This window comes from Sminthopsis crassicaudata, chromosome 2 (genome assembly GCF_048593235.1).
Source record: "Sminthopsis crassicaudata isolate SCR6 chromosome 2, ASM4859323v1, whole genome shotgun sequence".
In the NCBI taxonomy this organism is placed as follows: Eukaryota; Metazoa; Chordata; class Mammalia; order Dasyuromorphia; family Dasyuridae; genus Sminthopsis; species Sminthopsis crassicaudata.
Genome location: NC_133618.1, coordinates 590,987,185 through 591,001,776, shown reverse-complemented (window position 1 = coordinate 591,001,776; position 14,592 = coordinate 590,987,185). Strand labels below are relative to the sequence as shown.

Here is a 14,592-nt window from a genome sequence, read left to right as displayed (position 1 = left end):
TGACTGATCAGACCAATACGAGCTTGGAAGATTTTACCACAAGTTGAACAGAAATAGTCCACACAAACATTTAGAGTGGATATGTCTCTCACATTTCTTTTCTGCTACTGCAATTCTGCTTCACTCATTTGATGCAGGTGTGCCATGCTGAGCAGTGATTGTCTCTTATGATACATAATCAATACTAAAATTTTTCAGAAAGACCCTGAGAGTGTCCTTTTATTATTTCTTCTGACCTCCATGTGAGTGCCTGCTTTATGTTAGTTCTCTGTAAAATAGTCTTTTAGGCAAAAATGCATTTGACATTCAAACAGTATGGACAGCCCATCAGAATCGTGCTCTCTGCACTAGAGTTTGAATGCTTGGCAGTTTAGATTAAGAAAGGATCTCACTGTCTGGTACCTTATCTTGCCAGGTAATCTTCAGAATCTTTCTAAGGCAATTAAAATGGAAGCTGTTCAATTTCCTGATATATCATTTATATACTGTCCAGGTTTTGTAGGCATACAACAATGAGATCAGCACAGTGGTTCTATAGATCTTCAGTTGGGTAGGCATTCTAATACCTCTTTTCTTACATACTTTCCTTCGGAGTCTCCCAAACACCAAGCTAACTCTGTCAAAGCATGCATTAACCTTGTCATCTATATGGACATTCCTTGAACATATACTACCAAGATAATTGAACTCATCCATAGAATTCAGTTTTTCTCCATTTGCTGAAACCAAGGATTCCATGTAGGGATGGTATACTGGCTGGTGGAAAGCCTATATTTTTTGGTGTCAATTGTCAGGCCAAAATTAGCACAAGCAGCAGAGAACCAATCCATACTTTGCTGCATAATAGCCTAAAAGATTGTATTAAATGCAAAATCATCTGCAAAAGTAATGCTTTTCATGTTAAAGAATTTACTATCAATGTAGTTGCTGACCTTGATGCCATTTAACATCTTATAATATTGCTGAAAATATGATACTAAAAACAATGAGAACAAACATAGTTTCTTCCTTTTCTGGTGATTGGGAAAGTGCAAGAGCATCATCCATTATCTGGAACCTGTATAAGCATGCCCTCTTTAGAACTGATGTACAATACTGATGAACTTCTAATAGTAAATCTCATATTATTTCTACTATATTAATAATTAGAAATGTGATCTTGGGCAAATCATTTCACTCTGAGTTTTAGACTTTATATTCAGACGCTCACTTTTCTGCCCTTGGATTGAGATAAGTTATCTGTCCACATGCCTCTTTTAAAACAAAGGATATAGATCCAAGGAGTTTTTGGATGGATTGATGGATAATTTAGTGTTCTAATTTCTTTAATGTTTTATTAATACTTTTAAAACATCATGTAATTGAAAATGATTCTTCCCAAACACTACTAATTTAGAGCTTCCTTTAGAAGAAGGTATTATAGGTTTTACCATAGCTAAGATCCCTATTTTAGAGATGAGAAAATTGAAGGTCAGAGATGGCATATGAATTCATATCTTCTCATTTCCAAGTCCAGCACTTTTCACCATAACAAGTAGTATCTTCTTGCGTTAGAAGACTATTTAAAATTCACATATTATTTTACAAGTATCTTCAGTATAATCATGGACTCTCAAAATTGGAAAGTATATCAGAGTTGTCCATACCTGAACAGGTAACTAATCTATACATTCTGCAACATTCATTCAACATTTGCTTGAAGACCTCCAAAGATAAAGTATTCACTACTTCCTAAAATAACCCATTCAATCTTTTGGTAGTTTTAATTGTTGGGTGGGAAGAAGAATTTTTTTACACTAAACTGATAAACCACATTAATTTTAGTGGCAATAGTTCTTATATAAGAAGACTTATAATTTATATTATAATACTTATATTATAAGAAGACTTATAAGACTTTAAATTTTCAGTGAGTAAAACTAGACTTCCAGGTTGTAGGCATAACAAGTTAGCTTTTGATTCCAAGTAGGCAAATGTTTGAAATGACTCCTACAATATGAGATGAGGTCTCATTGAAATGTCAGAAAACGTATGATTTGCATTTCTAATAATCTTGTATCATATAGCAATTGCATAATTGTCAGATGATGAAAACAGTGAAACTGAAACATAACCCCCTTTTATTTTTCTCCATATTTAGAGTAATGTGGGGAACATTTGGATTTGCTAATGAACTTGCAGTTCAAGTAGTTGACTTGAACTTATGCATGATTTCCTGTTTGGCAAGAGCCAGTGTACTCCTGGTGACTAAGTCCAGTTAAAGATTTATTAGAAAGTTTTTACTTTGCCATTGATTTGGGTAAGTTAATGCTTAAGTCTTAGCACAAATACACTTGGGAAAATGCTAAAAGTATGTTTTCTATCATGCCTTTCCCAAGTCCAAAATATAGCAATTGTGAGCAGTTGAGAAGTAGTCTATTTCTTGATCTTCACTTGAAAATGTTAATCTAGTTTAGAAGATATAGATGATCCAAGGCATAGGCACTATGAGTAGTGTTTTTGAATATTAGATTGCTTTACTCACAATCTTGTGAATTAAGTATTGTTTTTATTATTATCCCAGTTTTTATAAATGATAAAGAGAGGCCCTGAGAAGTTGTCACTTACTCATCATCACACAGTAAATAAGGATTAGAAATAAAATTTGAGCTTGTTTCCTTAATTCAAGTCAAAATTTTTCTACTGTACCACAATTTGGGTGATATTCTACTACTGTCCACCATGAATCTCTTTCTCTTTTATTTTGCTTTAACCTAGTTACCTTCCTTTCCTTTTTTTTTTTTTTTTTTTTTTTTTTTTTTTTTTTTTTTTTATTTCCCTTGCTAATAAGAAAGGCCTACTAGTGATCCCACTGGCAGCAGCACTGGGACTACCAGAGTTGCTGCTCCATGATCTAGAGGTTTGGTGGTAGTATATTAATTGTGTTTGGATCAATGAAGTTTAGACCTTAGATCCCAAAGCTCTACCTCCTCTATGAAAGATTATTAACAATAACAAATAGCTAGCATTTATAAAGTGTTTTAAGATTTGCAAAGTGCTTTATATATGTTATCACATAAAGCAAGTAGTCATTTAAAATTGGCTCAGAGACCAGATAATGTTTGCAAAGCATAGCTAGGTTATGTAAACAAAGCAAGAGTATCCTCATTGCCCACAGTGGGAGAAAAATTCCATCTGGCAAAGTACTGTGCTAGTCGAGCATTTTAGCTTGCATGCTTTAGGAAGCAGAATGCCTTTTCTACTTTTCAACTACCATAGTTAAAAGTCATCAGCCTTTATGATACTTCAATAATTTTAGCTGCTTCTGAGATATCCCCTCAACGAGCATGCAATGCTTTCTTATATATTGTCAAGCCCTTTCTGTTATTCTTGCTATATTTAGGTATTTAGAAGATATTTCTCTGTTCTCCATAGTTTGTCATTTCTAAGCAGAGATACTAAGCAACTATAGGACTAATGGGTACTGATGGTTCAGGTCAAATCCAACGTCTTCCCAGGATTATCACTTAGCCTCTTTAGGCTCTGCTTTACTCATCTGTAAAACAAAGGAATTGGATTGATTGAAGACTCTGGTCTCTACCAGCTCAGTGATCATCACAACAGCCCAATGAAATAAGAATTACAAGTGATGTTCCCATTTTACAAATGAAATGGATTCAAAGAGAGACTAAATGACATACCCATGATCACAATGTTGGTAAATGTCAGAGGTGGATTTTGAATATAAACTTGACTGCTACTCATAATTTCTTACTACAGTTCCATTCTGTCTCTTATTGATAGAAATAGAAGTCTAGAGTCTAAGAAATGTTTTTGGACAAAATGTATCCCACATCCAAAAATCCTTATGGCAAAGCAATGTATTTGTTAAATAATTTAGTTTCCCTGCTTTAGGAGGCTTGCTGTGTCTTAAAAGATCCTGACTGGGGCAGCTAGGTGGTGCAGTGGATTAGAGCACCAGCCCTGAAGACAGGAGGACCTGATTTCAAATGTGAACTCAGACATTTAACACTTCCTAGCTGTGTGACCCTGGGCAAGTCACTTAACCCCAATTTCCTCAGCCCCCCCCAAAAAAAGTATCAAAAGATCCTGACTAAGGCAACAGGTTAAAACTCACAAAATGATAAGTCAAATAATCCTTTGAACACTATGGAATGATTAAATAATTCCTGTTGGTTTACAACTTATAGAAAATAGTATTAAAAGAGATTTTATCCTATATGGAAAATACTAAATGCTCAAAGACACTGATTCAAGCCAAATGAAGTCTTTGATGGTTGAAGAGTCAGCGGTAAGGAGACAAGGGATTGAATGTCCCCATTTTGCAACTGGTGAAGATCTGATTATAATGTCTTTTACGTGTAAGGAATCCCAAAGGTTAACTGTATTAGAGCATTTACAAAACTTTAGCATCACTATATTCCTCACTGACCTTAAAGGTCTCATGTCTGAAGCAGACATTTGCTATTTTGAGAGATAACAGTATTTGAGGGAAAGACAGCCTGAAGAAATGAAGGCAACTCAAGTTTACTCAAGGAGAAATGAGAAGGAATTCATATAGTTATCTCCAACCACTGGATAACTGAAACCTTGTGTAGTACTTAGGCAGAAGGCCACTCTAATTCTGCTTTGTTGCTGTTATAACTCATGAAAACATATTTGACAAGCAATATTGTTTTACAAACTCAACAAAAGGGCCTCATTTAGCATAGTTTGGTAGAAACATAGAATTGGCTCAAAATTTTTACACTTCAACATTTAAGCCAAGAATGTGATTGGCTTAACTAATAGTAGGCATAATTGTAATTGTGGACAGTTTGGTTCTGGGAGAACACCCTCCATTATAAACTTTAGCCCTCTCTTCATTGCCTCTTATACAAATTACCTTCTTTCTGAGGAAGACTGGCCTATAACCAAGTTACAGCCCTTAAATTACTTATGTCTTAGTCTGGAGGGATATATCACACTCACTTGACTGTCCTTGAAAACCTCCTGGAGAAGCAGTTGTTTTATTATTGCTTCTTGGCTAATAGAAATGGAGTGTTCCAGAGATTGCAGAATACCCTGTATCCAGTTATTGAAATGGGCTTAGCTGAAGAGAAAAGCTGTTTCACATTTCATTGACCCAAAGCTGACCTCAGCCTTAGTCTTTCTTACATTTAACCTTATGTCCATGTTACCTGCTAATGATACCTTCCAAAAAATGACCCATATGGCCTCACTTGAAGCAGCTCATTTAAGTAGAAAAATGTGTTGAATGTACTCCAGCTGGTCGACGTTGTATCAATTCATACATTTCTATTTATAGGCCAAAGATAGTCCTGGCAGCACTGAACATGAATGTGAAAAGGAAAGAGGTCGACAGTAAATTGGCACCTCGTTTCTGAGTTTGCTTTCTTGTCCCCATACTAAATGGTTTAGATAAAGCCTACACAGCTTTTTGGTTAAATGGCAGAGTTTTCCATAGACCATCTCATTTGATTCCCTTCAGTAAAAATTATTTCTCCTCTTCTAATTTTATAGCAATTTTTTCTTTCTTGCATCATGTAGTATAATTTGTTAACTTTCTGTGCATACTTTTTTATCTTTAATAGATTATAAGTTGTATATATTATTTATCTTTGTGTCCCCCAAATCTTATGCAGATTGCATTATACTCAGTAGGTATCAGTGTTCTTTGGATAAATATCCTCAGTTTATTTAACTCTACAGAATCTTGATCCTGTGGTATATCTAAGTCGTTTTACCAGATGTCCTAGTAGTTATCATGTATACTAGGGATAACAGGACCTTAGCTGAAACATATATGGAGATATCTTCACATCTTGTAAATGACTGCCCTAAAGCTATCTGTTGTTCTCCTAAATATTAAGTAAATTTTCAAGGGTCCAGATGCACATGGCACAATACCAAAAATGATATCAGGAATCTCTGCACTCATGAATAGTGGTATAAAATTATCTTTTCAGATGGAACCAATTAGAATGGATCATTACTTTACCTTTTAAAATTGGCTTCCCAAATAAAAAATAGACAGATAGTGTGCATAGTGCATACAATTGAAATTAACTAGTAGATTCATTTCTGTGCTTCAATTGGTTGGTGAGCTTATAGAGGTGGGTACTCTCTTTATTGGTGCAAATCATAGATCATGATGCCTTCTTGTGCTTCTAATTCTTATCTGTGTTCTTCCATAGAACCTCCACATAGAATTCATCCCAATGTGGATTTCTTCTAGGTCTTGTTACATCTCATGGTAACTGTATAGCACGTAGGCTGTCCCTCCATCATCTCTGATTCCCAACACTTGAATCCACCTTCTTTATCATGATTTTGCTTTAATATAATACTGCCTACTTGTGCCTACCATACGCCTTTCTCCATTGCCCTTTTAGTTACTTGCAATGATAATTATTCAGAAATTGTTGTGATGTAAGATTTGCAAGCCATTTAGGAAAAAATATTTACTAAGCTTTTCTATGCTTTCTGTTTCATGTAGCAAAACAAAATTATGGTAGAGTTTTAGTGAACTAATAATATTCTTACCATATTCTATTCATCCATTCATTTATTCATATTAACAAAATACAAGTGTATATTGCCAGTTTTTTATTTATAAAAATCTTCATTTGTGTAGAAATAATATTCTTCATAGCTAGAAAACAGGAAGACAGAGCTAAGACACTTAAAATGTGAAAGTAGAGAGAAATTTTAAGTATGTTTTCTAATTTTTCCTCTTCTATAAATATCCTTGTTTCCCTCAAAGATTAGCTTAAACTACTGCTTTTGCATGAGACCTTTGCTGATAGTCTCAACCACTATTACCCCCTACCTACAGCACCTTGTATTCTTTTTTGTATAGACAGGAATTACATTTGTGCATGTTGCCTCCACCAGTAAAATATAAGATTTTTGAGGGTAAATACTGTATCATTTTTGTCCTTACATACCCATGGCCTAGATCAGTTCCCGGTCTGTAGGAAACACTTAAAATTACTTATTGATTGACTTTCTGAACATAAACATTGTTTCTTCCTAGAGAAACAAAATTGCTTTTTAAAAATAGCATTTGGTTTTTACCAATGTACATGACGATATGGTTATTATGAGAGCCTCCAGGGGATGCCAGAGTACTTTTTGTGGATTAGATATGGGTTGCCAGAGAGCTAGTGACTTGTGGATGACTATTGATTATTGTTGTGATAAGACTTTTGTCTTCTTATAGTTAACTTGAGCTGAAGACATCTCTCTTACTTAGATATCAAGTTATCTTATTTTTATCTTAAATTAAGCCAACAAGATAAATTTAAGAAGATAATATGGAAATTAATCCCAAAGGGTTATTACATAGATCAAAGGATATGTGTGTATGTGTGTGTAAAGAACCTCAAAGCATTATATGAATCCTAGTTATTATTGGTGGTGGTGATTATTTTTGTTGTTGTTGTTCTTAGTACCAAACCAGAATTTTGTGAGATACTTGCATAGTGTCATGGAATGAGATTTGGCCAGAGAGACAGAAGACTTGGATTTTTGTCTCATCTCTTCACTTGATTTTAGCAAGTCACTAAATGCCTCCAGACCTTAGTTCTCTCACTCTGTAACTGGAAGGGGACAAGGCGATTTAAGATGCTATCCCATTCTAGCATTTTTAGGAGATTTTCTTTTTTCTTTTTCCCATTTTTCTCCTTGTCTCAGTGAAGAAAAAATACATGATCTTTAGAAACCCATCCACAGATTCAACTCCACCTCACTCTTAAAAGACACTTTGAGGGATTACTTATAAGAAATGATTTGGTGTTGAGGAGAAGATTTTGAAGATGAGTCCATTGGCTGATACATTCTAAGTAGGAGTCAAGTAAGACAAAGGCTAGCAAAGGAAATAGAATGAAGGTGCTATCTGTTTTCTAGACTAGAGTTTCTTAAACTTTTTCCACTCATGACACTTTTTGCCCAAGATATTTTCATATGATTTCAAATAGATTAAGTATACAAACACAGATATAAAATATGTGTACAAATCAAACATTTACTGAAAAGAAGTCATAATTTGACAACTGCACATCCAGTTACACAACCTCATATGGGGTCACAAATCACAGTTTAAGAAGCTTTGTGGCAAATCAACAAGCATTTTATTAAGTGCTTACTATATGAAGTCATAGTGCTAAGGGCTGAGGATATAAAGAAAGTCCAGGAGGGTGAAGTGAGAAGGGAGAACTTTCCGGGGATGGGGGAGGGGAGAGGGAGAGATGATAGAGAGGTGGAGGGATACAATAGAGAAGATAGGTAACAGTGAAGGAAAAGGCTTGAAGAACAGGGTGTTGAGTGAACAAATGTGGTTGGGTTATAGAGTTTTGTGAAAGGGTCCAGATTATAAAGAACTGGTTTTTTTCCATCACTTTCCCCCCTTATTATTATTTTATTTTTCCAACTATATAAGATAGTTTACAACATTCATTTTTGTAAGACTTTGTGTTCCAAATTTTTTCTCCCCCTCCCCCTTACTTCTCTACCCAACACAGCAAGCAAACATTTGCAATCCTTTTAAACATATTTCCCTATCTGACATGTTGTGCAAGAAAAAAAAAAAAAAACAGACTGAAAGGGAAAATATAAAGAAAATAAAAATTTAAAGCTAAACAGAGGAATGTATGTTTGGTTCTAGTGGTAACAGGAAGCATCAAGGGAGTTTATTGAATAAGAGGATGATAAGATATCTGCATTTTGGAAAGATCACTGTGGCAAGCTCAGTGCAAACTTGACTCAAGTAGGGAGAATCCTATGGTAAGGGAATCAGCTAGAAGACACAATAATCTATGTTTAGAATGAGAACCTTCTTCATCTGTAAAAATGAATTCCAGGGCTTCTTCCAACATACACACATATGTACCACACATACACATACACACACATGTGATGAGGAACTAGAACCATTAAAAAAAAAACTTTGCAGTTTCTCATCAGGGAATCTGGGTTCAAATCATACCTCTTGCTAGCTGTTGGACCTTTTAGGATTTCAATTCCTCATCTACAAAATGAAATAGTTGGATAACCTCTACTTGTAAATGCAATTCTAAATCTATGAGCAAATAAGCCAATGAGACTTCAAGGTGCTACAATTGGGTAGCAATTAGATTTGAAAGCAGGGAAACTAATTTCAAATACCTTTGTTTCTTAACTACCTGTGTGATATGAGGCAAGTCATTTTTTTCTTTCAGAAACTATTTCCTCATTTTCAAAATAAAAGAATTGTACATATGATCTCTAAGGTCACTTTCAGTTTTAATAATTTCCTAATTCTGAGATATGGACACTAATCATTGCCCAGAACAATTTTCCAGGAATAAAATTTCACCTTTCTACTTAACACTTAAACATTTGCTGCCATCTAGTGGACACTATGTAATAAAATATCAGGCATTTTTATTTCTATTTGGATGAAACATCCATTCTGGTATATGATGTGGATTCATCTCTCTAAATTTATTTTAAATGCAGATACTATTACCATTTATGAAATGAAGTGAAATATTTGAGTCTACTTCATACAGTTTTTTTCTAAATTTGCTATTAGGAAACAGGTAGATCCCGTTTAAAAGTTTACAAAATATATAATTTAGGAGGTAATCCTTTGCATTAATTAATTAACCTTACTTTGTTTCATTGCAGTTATTTTTATTCATGCCTCAGATATTATTTTGTATATTGTATGCATAATAAAGATTTGTTGACAACATTGTAAACGTTTTGAGGGCAAGGACTATATCTTAGCTCATCTTTTCATGCCATAAAACTTAACAAAGTAACTTTTTAATTATATTTTGGCCTCATCAAAGATGGAAATATTGTAAGAAATGAAGTATGAGATTGGGGGGAGTTGGCATTTTTTTAACTAATAGCTTTTTATTTTCCAAATATATGCAAAGATAGTTTTCAACATTCACCCTTATAAAACCTTGTATTTTAAATTTTTCTTCCTCTCTTCTCTCCACCCCCTCCCCTAGACAGCAAGTTATCCAATATATGTTAAACATGTACATTAATAAAATTAACTTATTTCCATATTTCCACAAAAAAAAATCAGATCAAAAGGGATGGGGGAATGAGAAAGAAAACAAAAAGCAATCAAACAACAACAAAGGTGAAAATACTATGTTGTGATCCACATTCAGTCCCCACAGTCTTCTTTCTGGATGCATCTCTCTCTCCATCACAAATCTGCTGAAATTGACCTGAATCACCAAAGTATGAGATTTTTAAAGTCAACTCCAAGGATGTATTAGATGAAGACCATCCCATTCCCACAAGGTCCTTTAGTTCTAGGAAGTCAACTTGTGAAGAATAGAGTCTGGAACAATTCTCCTGGATTGTATCTAAATAATGTAAGATAATTTTTTAAAAGTGAGTGATCCATATATATTGTATCTGGGTTATATTGTAACATATGTAAAATGTATGGGATTGCCTGTCTTTGGGGGAAGGGTTTTGAGGGGGGGGGGATAATTTGGAAAAATGAATACAAGGGATAATATTATTTTTAAAATTACTCATGCATATATACTGTGGAAAAAAAATTCTAAATAAAATTTTTAAAAAGTGAGTGATCAAAAGAGAAGTTGGAGTTCACATATCCTTATAACGTCAGGAGAATTTGAGAAAGATCAGCCTTTTGTATGGAAGTTCTTCATGTAAACTTTGTGGAAAAATATGTATATACTAGAATCAAGCATGGATGACTCCATTTCAGCAGGGTCAGATATCCACTTGAGTATTTACAGAAGAAAACTGCCTGATTGAAAGAGAAGAGAATTAGGTCATGACCCCTTCTCATCATTAATTCCAGATTTCCACGAGACTGATTTTCATCAAATTCATGTCTGACTGCCATACATATATCCTTACTTAGTAAACTCCATTGGCACTCTATTACCTTCAAGGTAAAAAATAAAATCCTCTTTTTGGTTTTAAAACCTAGCCCCTTCCTACCTTTACAGACTTTTACACTTCACTGTCTTCCATGAAATCTGTGATGTAATAAATGATCCATCTCACTCCAAACATTTTCTTTAGCTGTGCCCCATGCCCGGAAGCCATTCCATTCTCTTAAGGTGTCCATCTTGTGACTTCCCTGGCTTCTTTCAGATTTCAGCTAAGACTCCATCTGCAAAAGGAAATCTTTCTAAATTCTCTCAGTGCCTTCCCTCTGAAATTGGTGCCACTTTCTCCTCTATATATCCTGTCTCCTTCATTGGCTGTGAGCTCCTTGAAAGTAGAGACTATTTTTTACCCTTCTTTATATCCCTAGTACTTAGCTCAAAGAAATGTGAAATGCACAAATTTAGAGACATTTCTTTCCTAAATGTTCAAACAGACTATTGTTCCCAACCTATGGTGAAGCCTTCTGAGCTTTTATTGGTCTGATCAGCCAGACACACTCTACTTTGATCAAGCAACCAAACAGAGTAGCTTAGTATTTGTAAACCTCAAAATACACACTATTAGGAGAGGGTTACCTAATTCAAAATAACTACGAAACTAGATAGCAATTTTGGAGAAATTAGGTTTAGCTGAATATCTTACACTGTTAATAATAATTAATTATTAATAAGCTTCAAATAGATCCCCTCATTTAAAAAAATCCATCAAGAAGTTACAATATAAAAGACAAATCAGCATGAAACAAGATGTAGTAGTTGGTTAGAACATTCATATTCTATTCATTTGGTCCTTGCAATAACCCTGTAAAATAAAGAGAGTAAGTATGTATCATCATCACAGTTCTAAAAATGAAGTAATTGAAGTTCAGAGAGGTTATAACATGTTCAAAGGCATGCAGCTATTAATTGTTGACTCCACATCCAGGAATCTTTTCACTATACCAGGAATGTAGTGAGAACTGAGAACTTAAAAAAAATTTTTTTGATAACTCTATTCTAGTGTAATCGATTTCTTTTGCAATCCCATGTTATTTAATTTTGTGCACTTAAAAAGACTATTCTGAGAAGGCCCATCCCATAGACTTTGCCAGACTGGGTGAAGGGGTCCATGACCCAAATAAGATTAGGAACTCCTTTGTTCTACCACATCAGTTTCAAAACCTCAGGGATACATAGTTTCAATGGTGTGTATGTGTGTGTGTGTGTATGTGTAGTAAAAAAGCAAAACCAACAAAATTTCTGTAAAGTAGAAAAGGAAGAATATTATCTATGAAATCATGCATTTCTATTACATAAAGTTTGCTATAAAAAAGTACATAATAAATTTAGCTGTTTTCTCAGAACAAATAACTGGAAAAAATTGTGGTCTATGATTATGATGGAATATTATTGTTCTATAAGAAAGGATGGGCAGGAGGTTATCAGAAAAACCTGAAAAGTTCTCCATGAACTCAAGAAAAGTGAAATGTACTATGTGCAAAGTAATAGCAATGTTATGAGATGATCAGATATGAATGACTTTGCTATTCTGATCAATACAATGACCCAAGACTACTCTGAAGGATTTATGATGAAAAATGTTATCCATACCAGAGAAAGAACTGATTGTGTTTAAATAAAGATTGATGCATTTTTAAAAGTATATAATAAATTCAACTTGTTTTCAGAACTGTCCTATTTGTCTGAATTTTCTTCTGAACTCCTGTTTTATTCTGCTCATTTTTTAATACTTTGATGCTATTTCTTTCTTTCTTTTATGGGCTTTTTTGACCCACCAGTAATTTGTATCCTTATCCCTCTAAAAAGTAAAAAGCATAATCCTTGTAATAAATATGCATAATCAAGCAACACAAACACACATAGTGATTATATCAAGAAAATCAAGTGGTTTCCTTCTGTATCTTGAAACCATCTGTCTTTTGTTAGCAGTTGGGGTGTATGTGTTAATCAGTCCTCTGGAGTCATGCATTGTTATTATTTTGATCAGTTTTTCAAAATTGTTTTTCTTTTCACTTTTTTTATTATTATGTTGTTACCTTAGTTTTTACTCATTTCATTCTACATCAATTCATATAAATCTTTCCTTATTTCCTTAAAATTGTCCTTTTGATAATTTTTTGTGCATAATAATATTCTAATATTCCTATAACCTTGGTTCAGCCATTTCTGAATTGATAGATGCTTAGTCTCCAGTTCTTTGCTACAGGTGTGTAGAGACAGACAGACAGAGTTGCTATAAATATTATTGTACAGATAGATCCTTTTCCTTTTCCTTTTATTTCTTTGGGGTTTAGATCTAGCCATGACATCACTATATTATAATTATGTACAATTTAATGACTTTAGGTGGCCTGGCTCCAAATTGTTCTCCAGAATGACTAAGCAAATCCACAGCAGCTCCAACAGTGTATCAGCATACCTACCTTTCTACACCAATAAATGCCATCATTCCATTTTTGTCATCTTTGCCAAATAGGTGTGGAACTTCAGTTGTTTTCATTTGCATTTAGTTTGCATTTTTCTAATTATTACTCATTTGAAGTCTTGACTTATATCATTTGTAAAGTTTCTCTTTCTCTGCATGGAATTTCATTTGAAATAAATAATCTTAAGCATCCCACAAGGTATTCATTCATTGCCTTCTTTCAAGCTTGGGTTTTGTACAACAAACATGTAGTTCTTTGTTGGTTGTTGTTTTCCAGATTGTGCTGGCTGTGGCAGAGACATAAAAAATGGGCAGGCACTGCTGGCTCTGGATAAGCAATGGCATCTGGGGTGTTTTAAGTGCAAATCCTGTGGAAAAGTCCTCACTGGAGAATACATCAGCAAGTAAGAAATTTCTCACTGAATGAAATCCAGAATTAATAGGGGTTACCAAAACAAATGTACTCGGTAGTTGATAATGGGCACTTGATGAATGAAATTTAGCAAGAAAGCTTATCCTCATTGAGACAGTATGGTGTACTTGAACTCAGGACAGCCTGAGTTCAAATGCCATCTCAGATAGTAGCTGTATCAATAGGCAGTAGACAAGTCTCTTAATCTTTCTGTGTACTAGTATGTATCACTTTCCCCATCTGTAAAATGAGGGGGTTTTGAATGGTCTTCCATCTCTAAACCTATTATTCTGTGAAATTGTGTTCATGCCTCAAGTTTCTCAAATGTCGCAGATTGTGAGTGAACATTTTGTAATGTTGCCATTTAACTGAGTTAGGCAAAGAAGGGGAGTCCTATTTAGAATCTTGAGCTCAGGATTCAAACCAACAAGTAGGCCATGTTATTAAGATATTTTAAAAAGAGGATTTTATACATGATCTCAGAGGTAATAGGGAGCCACTGAAATTGAATAAATAGGGAATGTATGACAGAATCAGATTACATGATTTTTTAAAAAAATATACAAGATGCTTTCTTTTAAACAAATTTGTGCATGTGATAGAGTATTATTACATTTTATATATTTTCATATCTGGAAGTTGTAGCTTGGAAAAGGTAAACAATTTCCCCATAGTCACAGAGAGAATGATTGGCAGAGGGAGGGGTAGAACCTTGGATCCTGATTTCAAATCTTTTCCTCTTTGTACTACATCATAATTCTTCCCCATTACAGGTCTTGGGGATGTGTCTGAGCAGGCTTAGCTCTATATGTAGA

General features: G+C 34.2%; 1 protein-coding gene across 5 annotated transcripts in view; it reads left to right on the top strand.

The window, feature by feature from the left end:
• Window positions 1–14,592, top strand: part of ABLIM1 (actin binding LIM protein 1) — a 389,888-nt gene that overhangs the window by 261,634 nt on the left and 113,662 nt on the right. For all 5 annotated transcript variants that reach the window (XM_074295682.1, XM_074295684.1, XM_074295681.1 and 2 more), the window contains exon 5: window positions 13,643–13,769. In XM_074295682.1, coding sequence (XP_074151783.1) covers window positions 13,643–13,769 — 127 coding nt within the window. The remainder of the gene's footprint in view (window positions 1–13,642; window positions 13,770–14,592) is intronic.